The sequence below is a fragment of the Lycorma delicatula genome, chromosome 12, assembly GCF_047948215.1.
Source record: "Lycorma delicatula isolate Av1 chromosome 12, ASM4794821v1, whole genome shotgun sequence".
NCBI classification, from domain to species: domain Eukaryota; kingdom Metazoa; phylum Arthropoda; class Insecta; order Hemiptera; family Fulgoridae; genus Lycorma; species Lycorma delicatula.
This window is the reverse complement of record NC_134466.1, coordinates 6,086,445-6,105,001: the sequence shown is the minus strand read 5'-3', so window position 1 is coordinate 6,105,001 and position 18,557 is coordinate 6,086,445. Positions and strand designations below refer to the sequence as shown.

The window sequence follows — 18,557 nt, the reverse complement described above, 5'->3', positions numbered from 1 at the left end:
TTATAGAATTGTGTAGTGACTGATGATTTGGGATCCTGCGAAAGTCAACTGTTAGTGTTTTTTTTTAGGTTTTTCTGTTAATGTGTTTGGTGGTTAAGCTGTTGGTTTTTTTAAATTTAATTAGCTCAGTCAATATGTTGATGAATTATTTGAATTTTCAAAAAGTTAATATATACTCACACATACATCATACTGATTGAAAGAGTAGAATAATATTTATTTTGAAATCAATAGAATACATTCAAGGTAGTGCATTGGCAGTTCTAGGAGACTGATTATTACCTTTCTCCAATATCTCCAATATATTTGAATATTTTTAAAGTATAAAATAATTTTTAAATAAATTAAAGAACATTTTGAAACCCACAAATAACACATTTTGAATAAAATTAAATAATTTATTCTAAATTTTAATGAAAAACTAATTTTTATTTTTCAAAAAATTAATGCACAATAGGGGTGTCGTCAAAGCTCGTCCAAAGTTTACTCGCATATTTAATTTTTTTTTCTTTGATCTTACACAAAGAAAATTATCTTTAATGAATAAATGCTAAAAAAGAAATTTCCCAAGCTCTTCTCTTCCAACAAATGATGATCCCGAATGATCACCACTTCTTTGTACTTCATTTAATTAATATATACACCGGATGTAATTGAATTTTTTTAACAGATAGTTGATTTTCTCGTCTATTGAAATCCTTGGGATGAAGAATTTAAATAATTACTTAGAAAGAATAAAATGATTGTAATTCTTTGGCTAGTGATGATGCCATTAAAAATTGTAATTGTTAAGACACTTTACTCAAGGTAAACCTTTTAATATAATAAAAATGACTCGATACGATTGTTTCAATAGAAACACAAAAAATTCTTTTAATATATATGGATATCGTGGGTTAAAAGTTTGAAAATTAATATTATACATAAAAAAAAGTACACACCATAAGAAAATGTAGATTTTTTCATTCAATATGTTGAGTGCCAGAACGCAAAGAGCATCATGTCTTTGTATGCTGCCTGATGGACCGTATTTGTGGAATGTACATTTTGTAACTCGTGGAAATATTGCTACCATCGGATCTGTACGTACTTCTTGATTCTGACCGGCAAAACGAATGACATCTAAACCGTACGTAAAAAATGTGCCACCAAGGAATGCATCGATGAAAAACATATTACCTACCTGTAAATTTAATTATGAAAAAATAGTCATTAAATTATTAGCATAAATTAGGCATTGAATTATCATTTATGTGTTCTGCAAACAGAAGTGAGATCACACTACCCGTGTACTTCATTTAATAAATACATTTGATGTAGTTAAAATTTTTTAACAGATAGTTGATTTTTCTCAATATAAAAAAATTTGTTTTATTTTCACTCAATTGCTTTTTGGTGATGGCTGTTGTTTCACTATTTTTACTTTCAAAAGTTATTATACCACTGTAAGTGTTAACGGTAATTTCTGTTTTTGTTTTACATGTAATCCTATTAATAGATATTGCTATGCAATGTTCACATTATATTTTATTATTTTTTTAATATTCCAATGTTTATTTAAAAATGAACATAAATGATTGATTTCTGAATAAAATGGTATAGCTTGTCCAAGCCGAATTGGCACATATCTGATGAATCTGTATATCTTGCTGCCTAACGGGCATGGGTTTGTAATACTATTAAATTAAAGACTGTATGTGTGCAGTATGACTATTGTTTATTCCATTCAATAAACAAATTCACGTCTTATATTTATTAATAACTTATTTAATCCTGAGTTTTTATATATTATTAAATTAATAATTTATTTTTTTATTAGATACTGAAATATATGATGAAATATTATGCAACTAATTAGTGTTTAGGACAGTTTTATTTATAGTTTTATTACTGTATAAATATCCTAACCAAACAAGCAAGATTGATGCCTACTGTTTTATGCTGGGCTCTTCACTCTTTGTTCTGGGAGTGGCAAACAACAGTATGCTAGCCTAGGCAATGAGTCTTACATAAGAAAAATTTCTTTATTCAGGTTTGTGTAAATAGTAACTGTACGATGTGTCATTCTAAATTTTCAAATGAATCATTAAATCTCTTTTTATACAAATCGTTCTGATTTGTTTTTGAAACGCAAAACTAAAAAGTGATGGTGTATTTAATGGGCAAAAGAGTAGCTTACAGACACTTTTGTTAAGCATGGACTTCAAATGGAAGAGAATCATAAATAACACGGCAATTCTTAATGAAAAACATGATATTCAGTCCAAATGGTTTGCGTATTTTAATAGAGTTGATGAATATAAAGTTGAAGGAAAACCAATCATGTAGGTCGATGAAACTTATATTTTAAGTTCTCATTGCCAACAGAAATGTTGGTAACCTTCAAATGCATCTGAGCGTTTTGTTGTGTCAATTTCAAAAAGAGAATGAATAATAATTATCCACGTCAGTGGTGAAATGGGATTCGTTCCAAATTGCTTGACGTATGGAAAGCCAAATCTTCCACGGGAGATTAGAAAACAAAAACATGTAGTGTGTGTGTGAAGTGCTATATATTCGGCAACTTTGTGATTTTTTACTTTAATTATTTGTATTATGCTAGTGCTAGTAACAAAATTCATATTGAAATAATAATGTAAAGTGTGAAAGTCTATTAAAAAAAGGATTGTCGAACTAGTAAAAACAATTATAAAAACACAGAAAAACAAGAAATACCTACATTTCAAGGTAATAAATATATTTAATTTGTTTTTTTACTTTATGTATTTAAAAATAAGTCAGCTAAATATTTATATGTATTGTTTTATTTTGTAATGAATTTATTTATTTTTCTTATATGAATATAAGACTAAAAATGACTTTTAAATGCATGATGTTAATTTGTTTATTGATTGGAATAAACATTAGTATAAGAAATACTTTTAAAAAATTCATACCTTAAATTAGTATAAAAAAATTTGTTAAGTTAAAAAATTACTATAAAATAAATAAAAAAATTATACTGTATGTTTACCGTAAAATTTACTATACCATATATATATGTTTTCCACAAGTAGCACATTATAGTCCCGTGATAGCTAGGGAACCATCACCTAGATCAGATTTGTGCCAATTCAGCTTGGACAAGCTATATGGAATTACAAAAGTGATTAGTAGAAAATGCTAAATAAACTTTACAAAAGGTCATGTTAAATAGTATAGGTGAACGTATAACTGAATTTGGCAAAGAATATTGCTTTAAGATGCGAGATACATAATTATAATGAAATTATCGGATATCATACAAAATATTATAAATAATAATTACAACGTAAATACTAATTTAAAGCTATCCGATGGCAAAAATAAAAAGCAATTTTTGGTTATTGTGCTCTTCTTACCTGTTGAAGAACTTACTTACTTACTTATTTGGCATTAGTAATAATAATAATAAACTTCAGAAAGCATACAGACTCATGCGGTCACACTATAACAAGGGAAGTATATCAAGTCAGGTGAAACTCAGATACTACAGGTCGGTTCCAGAGGCGCTGTATGCATCAGAAACTTCCACGATTGGAGCTTCAGGCATTGCAGAAACAGAAAAAATAGAACGGAGAATTATTTGAAAAATTTTTGGAACGGTATGTAGAGATGGCATAAGGATGAAGAAACCAAATAATTATATGAACAAACAGACACGCTCACAGGCATGATCAGAAAATACAGATTTACATTCTACAGGCACATACAGCGAATGAACAAAACCAGACTCACGAAGAGGATCTTTGATGTAGTGAATGGCTCGATAGGAAAACCAGTCGGGACCACAAAATAGAAGAGATCAACAGGGAAACGACGGGCGAAAGAAGAAATATGAACAGAAAATTTGAATCGAAAGAAAATAAGAAAACTGGAATAAAGGACAGAACAAAGAAAGCAATAACTCAGTCAAATAATGATGAGATTTTGAGAAGAGAAAAAAAGGAGAAAACAACTTAGGATTGCATAATCGTGAAACATTCACGTTCAAACACTGTCCTTAAGAGAAAAAATTAATAATAATAACAATAAATGGATTTTTATGATTTCAGTTTTAACTTCAAAGATCAACACAACATTACATTCTAAACAGAATTTAATAGAAGCATATTTTTGTCTAATGTTGTTTCTTTACAGTAATTTTTTTTTTTTTTTTAATTAAGAAACTATTTTGAATAAAAATATGCAGGAAATAAAGGGTTTTCCCAAGTACAAGGTAAATGTTATGCGATGAAAAAGTATAGAAGAAACGTAAAGAAGTTTTATATACGACAAATTTTTCCTGAGTTCTAACATATATTAGAAGTACCAGTGACCAAGAGAAGAAAAGAAAGTGTTTTCGAGGGTGTCAAAAATTTCTGAGAGTATGATAAAAACAAGCTAGGTTAGAAATGGTGAAACCCATCAGGGTTGGTCTAGCGGTTAACGCGTCTTCCCAAATCAGCTGATTTGGAAAGTCGAGAGTTACAGCGTTCAAGTCCTAGTAAAGCCATTGATTTTTACACAGATTTGAATACTAGATCGTGGATATCGGTGTTCTTTGGCGGTCGGGTTTCAATTAACCGCACATCTCAGGAACGGTCGAACTGAGAATGTACAAGACTACACTTCATTTACACTCGTACATATCATCCTCTGAAGAAATCTAAACGGTAGTTACCGGAGGTTAAACAGGAAAAAGAGAGAGAGGTTAGAAATGATGTGCCGGTTCAGATAGGTCGGAGCAAAATATAAGGAACAATTTGTTATAGTATGAGGAATTAATAAAAAAAGATGAACAAGAAAAGTTTTCCGAGAAGTGTTAAAAAGTAGACCGGGAAATGATGGATGCAAGATATTTGAAAACATCGACATGAAATTTCAGAATGCGAGCAGAAAAGCGATGGAAAGATATCAACAGCGATCAGAGACGGTCAGACTGATTTGATTCTCTTTCTTTTCCTGCATTCTTATCGTTGTTCTCTTCCCTAGGCAAGTGCCAATAAGTGCTGTTCCACTCATGACATGTTGCACATTCTCGTGGCCGATAGGGTATTTCTTTAGCAAGACAGAAATCTTTGGGGATTGTAGAACCGGCTGAGGTCAGTTTCCTATCTGCGGGTTACAGAAAAATCCAAACTAGCGGCTGAGTTGCCTTCCGGGTAGAGCCGAGTCTTCTATTCCGGTTCCTAATCCGACGGTCAGTCATTAGAGAAACCAAGAGAATCGATCCACCTCCTGTCCCAAGAAAGTAGATAAAGGGCTTAAGAAGATTATCTCGTTATTTGTAAATCTCAAAGATTCTATTTTATTAACCGAAAGCAAAAGTCAAATCAATTGCACGGGTTCTATTAAAAAATGCACAACCGAACCGAACATTATATTTTTGTTTCATTATCCGTACGTTAACTTGTAACCGATCAAAAGATAAAATAAGTCAAATTGTGATCCGATGAACGTTAATTTTAAGACTTTGGTCGGTTTGCGTCGATCACTAATCGCTCAAAGCTAAAAATTTGTTCATTTTGTATCCGGTTTATAATATAATAATAAATAATTCAAAGTTACACAACCTTCAGTGTCCGCAACCCGTTTAGAATTTTCAAGCGAGGTATTATTTAACTTAATTTATTGAAGCAAGCGCTGGATTCTGCAAAACAGTTGAAATATTTAAAATGTGTAACGCATCAAATAACGGCGTACAAAAATTAATTTATATTTTATAAATAAAACTGTAGCGTAATACCTCTTGGTGTATAATAGAATGCCTGCCTTTCATGCAGAAAGTTCAAATGTCAGTCAGATCGGTGTGTTTTTTCATTAAGAAATTGTAATCGAGCGCAGGCCTGTGTTTCTTAAGTTAATAAATAATTTAAGAATTCAGTAGCGTCTGTAAAATGATATTTCCTATTAATAACACATATATTTTATATTAAATTCGCCGACTTCATAATCGTTAAAAACATTCGATTAATAAGAGTTGTGAGTAGCGCTAGGTTTAAATAAAAATAAATTTTAATATCGATAAATTAAGAGAAGAATAAAAACACGGTGTTATACAATTTTATTCGATTATTATTTTAGTTTAATAGTTTTCCTTTAAATTATTTTTTTTAATTTTTATTTTGATCTATAATCTTTTTATTACATAATATTATACGGTAAATAGCCTTTTTTGATAGATTTACAAAACCATTTAAAAGATAATGTAACGCGTTATTTTCTCTTATCTTTTAATAAATGTCTATTAAAAAAATTATATTCTTAAGTAAATATTTTTTATTATTACTGCCGTGCAGATTTAACGCTTTCAGATAAACAAATGAAAAGATATTATTAATTTATTAGAAACTACAGTCGTAAGTAATTTAATTTATTATATTTCGCAACCGACTGATTTTTATGTCGTATAATAATTCTTTGCAACTATTTTACTAAATTAAACTTGCTTAATACTTGTTATCTCGTTCAAACTGTAACAGTATCGGTTACCGCATCAAATTACTGTGATTTATAATTCTGACACCTTGTTCTCAAATTTTTATTTTAGTGCTTAAAAGTATTAAATAATGTTACAGAAGTACAGTTTTGCCGACAAAAAGGTCCTTACATTATATATCGCTTTTTATTTCTGTCGTATTTGAAAGTTCTCAGGAAATCTCTGATAAAGTAGGATAAGTCAAAAGTTTAATTTAAATTCAATCTTATACTTATAAATACCTAAATTATTTCCTGTCGGGGAGGGAAAGGGATTCTTCAGTCGAGTAAATTTTTTTTTAAATTAAAATTAAGAAATTGTAATCGAATGCAGGCCTGTTTCCTAAGCGCTTTGGTTTTTTTTTATAAAACTTTTTGTTCCTGCAATGATTTTAAGTTAATTTAGTCGAACAGTCTTCCAAAAAACTGTTTTATTTATTGTACGATACTTTTTATCGCGTAAATTAATTTTAAAATCTACAACTGATTATTGCTTCATACATAAATAGTAAAGATAGTCTATAAGTTTTATATTTTCTTATTCGTATGACGTAGTGTTTCTGTAATTGCACGGTAACGGTATATTGCAATTCACTTTTTTCCCGATAAAAGCAAAAAAATTGTTTTATTTTTGCTTCATTATTTATCAAGCTCATATGATTGACGCAAATCGTTCAAGGTATAAGAAACTTTTATCGTCTGTAAATTTCATATTGGAGATATAAATCGGATCGCTCCTTGGTTCAAAATACTCCAGCCGTACGTCACGGTGCTACTGATTCCGATTAGGATTGATATCAGTTAATACTACGACGTTAGATATCCTCAATATTACATTTATACCGTTTTGTTTTAGAAAAAAAAACAACAGGTACTGACAAAATAATGTGAATAATCTTAAGTAAATAGAAAATAAATTACAAAGAAGGTAATGAAAGTAATTGTTGAAGAAAATATTAATTTTATCATAAAGAAAAGAAGAAGCAGCTAGTATACAGCATTGATATGTCCAAATTAAATAAGGAAAATGACATAAAAAGTCAATTAATTTACATCTGAAAAAGATTTAAGTAAATATTACAGATATTTTAGTTTCAAAAAAAGATTTTTAATAGAAAATGAATTACGAAAAACGAGTGTAAAATTGTATTTACATTACCGAGGTAAAAAAAAAAAACAGATGAAAGTTATAACACCATTGTGTTATTTGAGTCCTGACTATCAAAATTTAGAAGGAATTTATTATATACATACAACTTCAAAAACAAATCAAACATTTATGTTTTTTCTTTTTTTAAACCTTGTTTTTTATCAAATATTTTTTTTAATTTTATTAAAAAGTTAGTTTAGTGAAGTTAGTTTCTTCTACTGATTTGGTTGTAAGTTTCTTCTAGATAATAAGTGAGAAATATTAAAAATTCTATATTTTGTTCTCTACAACGGAATATGAAAATCTGAAGACGTTTTAAATTTTTTTTTTCATCATGTGACTTGGTATTGGATATTTAAAGAATTTTCACACAGATATTCAAGAAAATTGGTCAGTATTCTTAAACAAAAAAATAATACATATTTCTAGATTTCAAATAAAATAGTTTTTGGTCATTCTTAAAGTCAAAATTTAAAGAATTAAAATTTTTTTTTTTTTACTTTTAAATTAATTTTTTTTTAAATCGTTTCATTTTTTGAAAGAATTTATAAAAGAGATATATATGTAAACTAAATAATAGGTTAAAAATTACAAGAAATAAATCTTGTAAATTTCTCCAGTCCTTGTAAATTTTGAGGATAGAATGTTTGGCTAGAATACAAAAATTCATTAATTCAAGACAAAATAAAAGGGACATTTAATAATTAGCAAGACAAATCGACGTAGAGCAAAAAACTATTGATTCAATGACGATGAAACTTACACTACTTTTCAACATAGTCTTCACCGACTTTTACACTTCTACCGTTCTACCGTTCTGTAAGCTTTCTGATTCCTGCAGCGTACAAGACTTCACGTCGCTGTATGAACCATACAGCGTACCGCTTTGTTGACATTAAACTTCTTGCCGCAAGCGTCGAGTGGAACGAACAAATGAAAATCAGACGGGGCGAACCGTACGTGTAAGGAGGATGCGGCAACACCAGTTCTCCGAGTGATGTAGGGGCGCGCATCGTCGTACAAGAGAATTCACACCTTTGAGATAGTTCCTTTACGTTTTTGCCTCGTCGTGGATCTCGTTTTCTGTCGGAGCGTGTTAGAATAGTACTCGCTGTTCACGATGCATTATTCTTCTAAATAGTCGCTAAAAATTGGGCCTTGCGAGTCCCAGAAGATCGTCAACATCGCTTACCGGTTGACGTGCGAGTTTAGAATTTTTTTGGCGGGCGAACCTGGATTTTTCCACTCAAGACTTTGCCGTTTGGATCGTATTTAATTCAGCATTTCACGAACGATCGAATACACGGTTCCAACACTAATACCGTAAAAAGTAGCGATCCGATTGATTTTGTCTCGCCTGTCTTCACAAATAACATCATTTATAGTCAAAACTTCAACCGGTCTTCCAGAGCCATCGATCCGTCACACTTGTTCTGCCTACATTAAACCGTTCCACCCGCTTATACACGTTACTACGATTTAAACACTTTTCGCCGTACTCTTTCAAAATTCTTGAATAAATTTCTGCCGGTTTCACACTTTCTGCTAGCAAAAATCTTATCGCTGAATGTCGCTCTTCTGGCGTACACGTTTCAAGCGGAGCTAACATTTTGAAATCAACAAAAGAGGTTATATTACATTAATTATGATCAAACATATAATGAAATGCGTATCAAGGTTGCCGACTTGACTCTCAAAAAGTTTCATTGTCATTGAATTAATAGATTTTTCTCAACGTCAATTCGTCTCATTAATTATTGAATGTTCCTCTTCTACAAAGTCGATTGTTTTCCTTTTTATTTCGAATTAAAAAATTCATAATCGACAATTACGCTTAGACAAATATATTTTTTTTTAAATCTGCTTCCATTTATTTATTAATTTTTCTTAAGTAAGCATTCTTGTTCATAACATGAAAACTAATTTCTATTCTGCAAACTATTTTTTTATTTTTTTCGGATTTATTACTAATGTTATTTATGAACAGTTATCAGAAGCAGTAAATTTGGTAATTCAAATCGACATAAAATTATGTTTTTGTGGGAATTTTTCTTTCATATTGACTTTTATTGTCTGATAATAAAAACAAAAAAAAACATTAACTTTGTTAAGATTAAAAAAAAAAATAATTGTCAGGCTGTCGGATTTATAGATTACAATATGTAGAACTACTCATTTTTCTTATTGTTTTTTTCTTTTAAATTTGTTTTGTACGAAAAAAAGATTCTATAACATTTTTTTTAAAGTAAATTATAAAATAATGTGAGATTTATGACTTAAGATATGAAAATCTGAAAAGCAGTTTTTTTAAATGACTCTTAAACTATTTCCTTTTAATAAACATAATAACGGTTAAAATAAAATTGTAAAAAAAGGTTTTAACGTCTGAAGCATGAGGCTAGTATTTAGGAAATAGAGTTAGAGGAAAATACTAAAGCCTGACTGGAATTTAAATGCGGATTACAGTTTTTATTAAAATTTCGTTACCATCACTAACTGCAGGGCGTGCCGAAATTGATATAACAAAAGTTAAATTAGAAATTGATAATAACGAATCGGAATTTTCCGCTAGCGATCGGTACATCTCGGCGCCTACTTTTCGGTTATAGTTTATTATTTTATGAAGAAAAACAATCGCATAAATATATAAAAAATATGTAAAGAAATTTTTAAAACGGCACTTAAATGTAAAAAATAATTTTAGGACTGTATCTCAGAATGGATTTAACAAGTTTTGACGGTGATATGTAAAATTATGTGAAAGTCATAACTTCAAATTAAAAATAAATTTTTTTCTTATGCGTGTTTGCACCCCCACCGTTTAGGTCATTCATCACGCGTAAGAAAAAAAATGGCAGAAACATGAAATTTTGTAATTTGATGCTATGACTTTCACATAATCTTACATATCACCATCGAAGCTTGTTGTCAAATCCATTCTGAGATACCGTCCTAAAATTATTTTTTACATTTTAGTCCGTTTAATTTAAGAGCGGTGTTTTAAAAATTTTTTTACATTTTTTTTTCTACTTTTTAGCGCGATTAATATGAGTGGTTTTTAAAAAATTTTTTTATAATTTTATTATTTTCTATTTTTTAGTCTTTGTAAGTTTATACTTTACAGCCGCGCGCTAGCGCACAGGTTTGAGCGTATTTAGCGAAATATCGGATCTGTATGTTATAGGGTGGGCGAGTGTGATCAAAACATAGGGCTAAACGATTTAATCTCCAGATAGCCAAGAGCCAGTAGATCGAAAGTGTATCTGATGCGTTTAACAGTTTGCGCTCGACCTGCCGATTCATACGCCGTTTGAATCGTGAAAATCGGACTAGCGGTTGCCGAGATATTACAGCGGCACCCCGTCGCATTCCCTTCCGCAATTTACGAACGGCGACTCGGGGGCGCTTGAAAATATCATCCGACAGGTACCGCTGAGAGCGGACGGTCGAAAAACTTTTTCAGAGCGCTAGGAGCAACGGTTTTAGAGATATTTGTGATTTTCAACCGAAAGTTTGAATCCGGTTACAAAGTACCAAATTTTACCACAACTTCGATATATATCGATACAAGTACAGCGTATCGATATATAATAATATAAAAAGTATACAGCAACCGCTACGAGACAAGTACTAACGAATCGCAGTGCATTCCGGTGCTAAGCTAAGGATGCACACACACACACACACACACACACACACACACACACACACACACACACACACACGTCATTTAATAAAGTAGGATATAAAATTTTGTGTTCCCTTGATCCGCAAAATTACCAGTTTAGATGAACTTAATTTAATCGATGTCATTGTCAAAATACAGATCTTATTACAAATAAAATCACAATAATAAATACTTTAGAATCTACCTCGCTGTTTCACGATACCAGAATTCAAACGTATTACAAAATAATTTGAATCCTGGTTTTAGACATGGCATTTTTCATTCTTACAAAATTTCCATTCACAAGCTTTGAACTTACGATCGAATTAACCGTATACTTAAAAAAAAGTAATTAAACTCCTACGATCTGAGACGATTAATAAACGTTTCCGTAGATAACTAAATTTTTACAACACCGGGTACAGATTTTTGTCAACGATAACCGTACTAGTTAATAGGGTGTGTGAAAATTAAAAAAACTTTTACAGAAAAACCAAAAAATACGATTAATGTATATTAAATGAAATAGTCGCACCAAAAAATGTATTATGTAAAAATAAGAAAGAGGGAAGGTGTACGATATTTAACATTGCAAATGGCTATCGGATTAAAGTGGCCGTATGATTTTTTTTTTCAAATTGAAAATAAATTTTTTTTTCAAATCTGCCAAAAAATTTGAGATAAAAAATGTAATTTGATGATGTTTAGAATCGGTGAAGCTATTTTCAACCGGAAACGGTTTAGATATATTTGGATTTATATTTTACCGATAAAGCTGTGAAACGTTTCAGTTTTATTCGGAACATATTGTACTGAAAATAGTTGTAGTCGCAAAAAAATATTCACATGTACGTTAATGAAGCGTTAGTTTATTAAATTACGGTCACGTTGGACCGTATCTAATACTGTACGTTCGATGTTAATATTTACGTAAAACACAGGTAATTAAATACAGTTACGTTTTTACGAGTTTGTAAAGTTTTAATTTTTATCAAATTACATCCGATAAATTCTTTTCGACGCTATCCGAATGAAATGTTAATTTAAAAATAAATTAAACCGCGTTACCTTAACGATGTAAACAAGGAAAAAATATAGAAATAAATTTTGCAGATTTTAAAATCGGTTTTCATTATTACGGATGTAATTATTAAACCGTTAATAAAAAGAGTCGATTATCTTTTTAATTTAGGCACAGAGATCTGTAAGTTTTGTTGCCCTTCGTATAAGGAAAAATATTCATTTTTATTTTATAAAAAATAGCTTCTTTGTAAAATTAGATAACAAAACTGTTTTTACGTTAACGCAACATAATATTTAACCGCCTAAGTGTATTTTGTTGCCGTTATTAATAAGTTACCGACCGCTTTAAAAGGTCCTTGGCAGATTTATTTTTAAAATATGTAAACGCAAAACTTTTCTCAAACGTTTCAAATATTTAAAAACGTATTTATTCAGTAACTTCACATATTTGTGTCGTATTTTTACGTATCAGTATGGACTTTAATCGCTTCTGTTTATTTTTCATCTTTATTTATTTATTTTGCGATGCCGGTCACAAATATTTACCAAATTTTCCTTCGATTAATCCTTTTTATTTAGCCGCGGACAGATGACAAGAGGGGTAACCAGAAGGGCAACCGACTATCAGAAAGCGTCGATACGGTTATGTCACAGTTAGAAATAATACGGCCGATCAGACTCCCTAGACGCTTTCCCAAGTTAAAACGGATTAATGGAACAATCGACCGTACATGTTACCTCTGATCGGGAAGGTGAAACCGGATATTGTTAACGATAAAATAATAAATGAATTACTTACTACGTTAATGAAGTTTAACGCTTCGCAAAAGAAATATCCAGTAGCGTATACGTTATGCGTATGTAACGTATCGATAAAGTACTGAACGACTCTTGATTGCCTTTCGTGACGGGATTCTTTAGGTCCGACCATCGCTCCTCTCATACCGTCTGTCAACATTCTCATTTTACCTTCTTCCCAGTTCTTCCACATCCAGTGTGGAACGTAGAATAATACACCCTGTAATGTAATAATAAGAAAATTACACTTTAGCGTCATTTTTATTATCTAATAATATAAAACTATTATTTATTCCTGAATTAAAAGACAAAATTTTTAATTCTTCCTAGTACTCGATTCAGTCCACAATCATTCATAAATAAAATGTAAAAAAACTTACCGGTTTTTATTTCAGTTATGAAATAAGAATTAAATTTTAAATTGTGAACTCTGCCAAGCACAGTTAATATTTCTCCCGAGTAGTTATTGCGTTTTCTTCTTTTCCTTTATTTTACAAGGTTAAATTTCTTTTGTTATCCAGAAAAATATATACGGTTTAAATTATCTGAATTTTTTTTTTGCGGGAAATAATTATTTCCTGTAAATTGATTTTTTTAAATCGTATTTCACCCTGACCGTAATTATTTTTCTGAATGAGATTCTCACGCCTACAGAAGTTGTTAATAAACGGTTTACGAGGTGTTGAAGTATAAAATTTATACTCTATAAATCCTGAATAGCTTTGTCGAATCGGTTCTTATAGACAAATACATCCCTTAATACGGTGAATGTAATGTTTCGTGGACCGGCATAAAATTTGTAAACCTCCCTTACAGGAAGCTTCCTGTAAGGGAGGTTTACAAATTTTTATTATCCCTCTACTCCCACTATCCCTCTATACCATCCTGAAGCGTAAGAAAGTAAATAAATATTGAGATTAAACCGATACGGTCTGCATCTGAGCGTAAATTTAACCGACCTAGATTAACAAACATCTATGAACTGTCCAAGTCTGGATTAATAGGTCGCGCTATAAATGCGTGTTTTGTATTCCGATAAACTTTGCGTACTGTTGCGTTTTAGATTATATAAATCTATTATTATATAGAATAATTCAACGATATTATTCGCGTTTATAATTAACGCGTTCGTGATAATTTCAACGAAGAATTATTGTAGTATAATTTGTATATATTTATAACGCAGATGACAGTTTTTGTAGGTTGTTGCTTGCTTCAGCAAATAACCTCTGTTGTAAATAATCTCTCTTTCCGTATCGAAATAAATTTATATATTTTTTTTTGGAGTCACGAGTCGAACTGGTTTACTGCCGCTCTCCGTTTCTTTCTGTTCCGTACCGATATTTAACCTTTACATACTTATTACGAGCTACATTCCTTAATTATCTGTAATATGTTGAGATATTTCCCTTCCTCTACCGGTTTTATTTTTAACGCATCCCTCAAGTGCCGAATTAACTAATTCTGGATCTCTTAATATACAATCGACCGACTTAGTTTGTCTCTATATGATTTTGCTATAAAATTCTCTACTTTGCTATTCAGGTTAAACCTCCTCGTTTTAAATGATATCCTACCGTCTAATTTTCAGAAGTTAGAATCGGGAAAAAGTAGTTTATCGTTAGAATAAATAATAAAACGTTTAATTAAGAAATTATTCGATATTTTAATCGGGGTTAAAGTTTGTGTCCTTTTTCTCCTTTTTGTAGTTTTATAAACTCAGTCGACAAATTATGAGGTTTACTACACCTGGACGGCGTAAAATCTGACCCTTTTTTACGACTGAAAATTATTTTGATATACCGGCAAACTATTTCGTTCAAGTAATATAAGAGAGGTTATATTTGTTACTTATGTAACTTTGTCGTTCGTATCCAGAACGGTTTCATAATATCACTGCGCTTAAATATCTTTACTGAAACGTATCTTTTTAATATATAAGTTGCAGAGTTAAGTTCCTTAAAAATCACGAGTTCCAACAGGTGTAGAACCGAGTTAGAGACGGCGTTTAGAACGCTATCTAAATTAAAAGAAGAAAAAAACTATTAAGAAAGTTTCCTTACCTGGAAGAACAACATAAATGGAACCCACTGATAGTACGAATGATATCTTGTCTCGTCTTCATTCTCGACGTACGCACTTACACCTGGATGTGCAACATGTGTACCTTGTAATTTACCCATTTGATGCGGAAGCGTAAACGTGTGCGTTATCCAACAATACGTATTGATTACGTAACTCGGTATCGATCTGTCATTAATACACTGTATAGGCTCTCCTAAAGAAATAACAATAAATACATTCGTAAGATTACAAGAATTATTATTTATATCGTAAGAAAGTACGATTTTAAACCGATTTATTTATTATTTCAATTATTTATTCAAACTTAAATTCGACAACAAAACGCATTAAAAAATATTATAGAAAGAATTATCGCCGAAAATTTATATTATTTTGGTAAAAGAAAAACCACTGTCTGGTATGTTCACGACTAAAAGTGAAACGTAATCAAACAAAGCTATTTTCATTAATACGTCCAAAATCAACAAGTTATTTTAATAAATGTCACTACATATATACATAATTCCAGGAATGAAAAAGCATGTTATTTTCAGGAAACCCGGCATTTTTTCTCGGCTTTTTAATTTTACGGAGGAAAAATAATTTTTGTTTAAGATACGGGTATACTGAACCGATCGATGGAAAATCATTTATCGGTAAAAGTATCGTAATCTAATCAAAGATATCGGAAAGGAACGTAATTTGTACCCGAGAGGTTTTAGGTAAATTCTGCAAACCCCCTGGGTCGGTCTAACGGTCGCAAATCAGCTGATTTTGAAGTCGAGCATATTAAGGTTCAAATCCTAGTAAAGGCAGTTACTTTTATACGGTATTGAATACTAGATCGTGGATCCTGGTGGCTTTGGCGGTCCGGTTTCAATTAACCGCACACTCAGGAATGTATTCACCTCGTACATATCATCCTCAAATAATTAATGCCTTACGGTGGATCCAGAGGCTAAACAGAAAAAATAAAAGTAAAATCTGCACGAGGTTATCGCCTTGTACAGCAATTCCTAAGAAGATAGATCATCCTATCTTATTCAGTATTACCGGGTCCACGCTTATGACACCATCATCTGTAAATCTAATCGATCTTTGGTGTAATCTGACGGTAAGGGCTGCCTACAATTCAAACCAAGGATCTGTTTCCCTTGTAATCAAAAGTACCTAATGTTCATAACGAATGTTTCTTACTTGATGCTCTCTCTCTTTTCCCGTTTAGCCTCCGGTAACTACCGTTTTAGATAATACTTCAGAGGATGAATGAGGATGATATGTACGAGTGTAAATGAAGTGTAGTCTTGTACATTCTCAGTTCGACCGTTCCTGAGATGTGCGGTTAATTGAAACCCGACCGCCAAAGAACACCGTTATTCACGATCTAGTATTCAAATCCGTGTAAAAATAACCGGCTTTACTAGGATTTGAACGCTGGAACTCTCGACTTCCAAATCGGCCGATTAGGGAAGACGCGTTCACCGCTAGACCGACCCGGTGGGTTTTACTTGATGCTCTGTTAGTAGCGTGCTCAACATAACGGGTTAAATATATGAGATTAACAAAACGGAGAAAGCTTCATCGACACTATTCCAGCGGTGATATTCTTTTTTATGTTTTATTCAAACGCTGTTTTCATAAAACCGTTTACTAATTTCTATCCCAAGGTTTCACAAAAAGTCAAACTACTAATTTAACTTTCGGTAAGGAAACTAATAGTTTGTGAATAAAGTTTACGCCGAGCAGGTCTCGTGAAATCTAACGCGATATAATTTCATTTACTTCTAGATCTGAACATAACGGTAATAAATGTACTTCGGCTAAGCTGGAGTTAAATAAACGATCGTATTAGGAACGGTTAATATGAAATCGACAAAGATTAACTCTTGCTCGGTATACGGCCCGTATTTAGGGTCCAAAGCCTTAAATAGATTTAGGTTATTTATTTTTCCAATTTAAATAGAAATCGTAATTATTTTTAATTTCAATTTTTTTCTATCGGTTTCCCTTAGGTGTTATGAGAGATCCGCTACGTAATTACTGTAAGTCATAAACGATAAATTACCATTACCGTTAAATGATTTACGGGTAATCTCATGGGAATCGGGATTTTTAATTTCTATACTTAATATTAATCGAAATTATGTTTTGAAAACGTTTATATAATTGCGATTCGGTTAAAATTCTCATACAAGTGTTGCAGTCAGTTACGCTTTTTATTATTACTGGTATCGTAAATTTTTTATTTATTTAATAGCGGCGATAATGCTTGGCATTATTATAAATTTATTTTAAGCGATAACTAAAAATCAAAGGTCGCTTTTTTTAGAGTTAATGTACTATTATAAAGATTAAAAATCCAAGAACTTACCGTTTTTATAATCGTTTCACACATTATAGATTAAAAAATGTTCATGATTTTAGTTTTTTTTTCTTCTTAAGTGTAATACTAAGTACTGATAATAGTCGTTTATAATGTTTTATATATATAACATCGGGTGCAGTTTCACTGCATTATTATATTGGCATTTTGTAACGTTAACAGCAGGATTGATGAAATTTTAAGTTTTTGTAGAAAGTTTAGCTAAATATAAAAAAAAAATAGTCAATATTGTATGTTTTTAACTACAGAAAACATATTATGTACTTGTATTTATTATAATTTGATTTATACATACCGTTGTGTCATTTTAAATACAGAAAGTGTAATCGCTCAATATCCTATATTTTAATCGAGCTAATTAATTAAGTTATTAATTTTTAATTAAATTTTACCCGTTTTATGAAATGAAATATTTTCCGATATAGTAAAACCAATTTAAGTTGTTTCAACTGTAGGCAGGGGATTACTTAAAAGTATGCGATCGTCATATTTATCTGCTCTTTGCCTCTACTCGCAAATATGCTGTTGCATATTACAAATTTCTCTTTTCCTACTTTTTAATCCCGTCTGTCATTAGACCGAAGGGCTCAAGACAGCCGGTATATATCGATAAATAACTAACCGCATAAACCTAATACGCTCACCGAAAAAAAGAGTTTTTCTGGAACCGCTAATCGTTAATCTAACACGCTTAAATACAATCGATGTAGTATTTTATTTATTTACTAGATTTTTATTAATTTTCTCGGTCGATTCCGTATAAGTTACTTATACTATATTAAGAAAGTATCTGTTACGTTAATAGATTAAAGCGATTAATATTTAAAACGCAAAAAACAAAAAGACGAGAAATATGAAACCCGATTAAAATAAAAAGAATTACAGGTTAACTATTACACGAGGTTAGTACTTTGCGTGCCGCGTAAGGTACGCGAAAAGCCGGCCTCCGTGGCGCGGGCGGTAGAGTCTTGGCCTTTCATCAGGAAGTCCCGGGT

General features: G+C 31.1%; 2 protein-coding genes across 2 annotated transcripts in view; one reads left to right on the top strand and one right to left on the bottom strand.

The window, feature by feature from the left end:
* spg (dedicator of cytokinesis spg) overlaps positions 1-18,557 on the top strand; it is a 288,431-nt gene that overhangs the window by 90,615 nt on the left and 179,259 nt on the right. The gene's annotated exons all lie outside the window — the stretch shown is intronic.
* The window catches only part of Inx3 (innexin 3), a 52,278-nt gene that overhangs the window by 8,778 nt on the left and 24,943 nt on the right, over positions 1-18,557 (bottom strand). The window contains exons 3-5 of the mRNA XM_075380765.1: positions 15,179-15,393; positions 13,117-13,335; positions 942-1,183 (exon numbers count right to left, since the gene is read on the bottom strand). Coding sequence (XP_075236880.1) covers positions 942-1,183; positions 13,117-13,335; positions 15,179-15,393 — 676 coding nt within the window. The remainder of the gene's footprint in view (positions 1-941; positions 1,184-13,116; positions 13,336-15,178; positions 15,394-18,557) is intronic.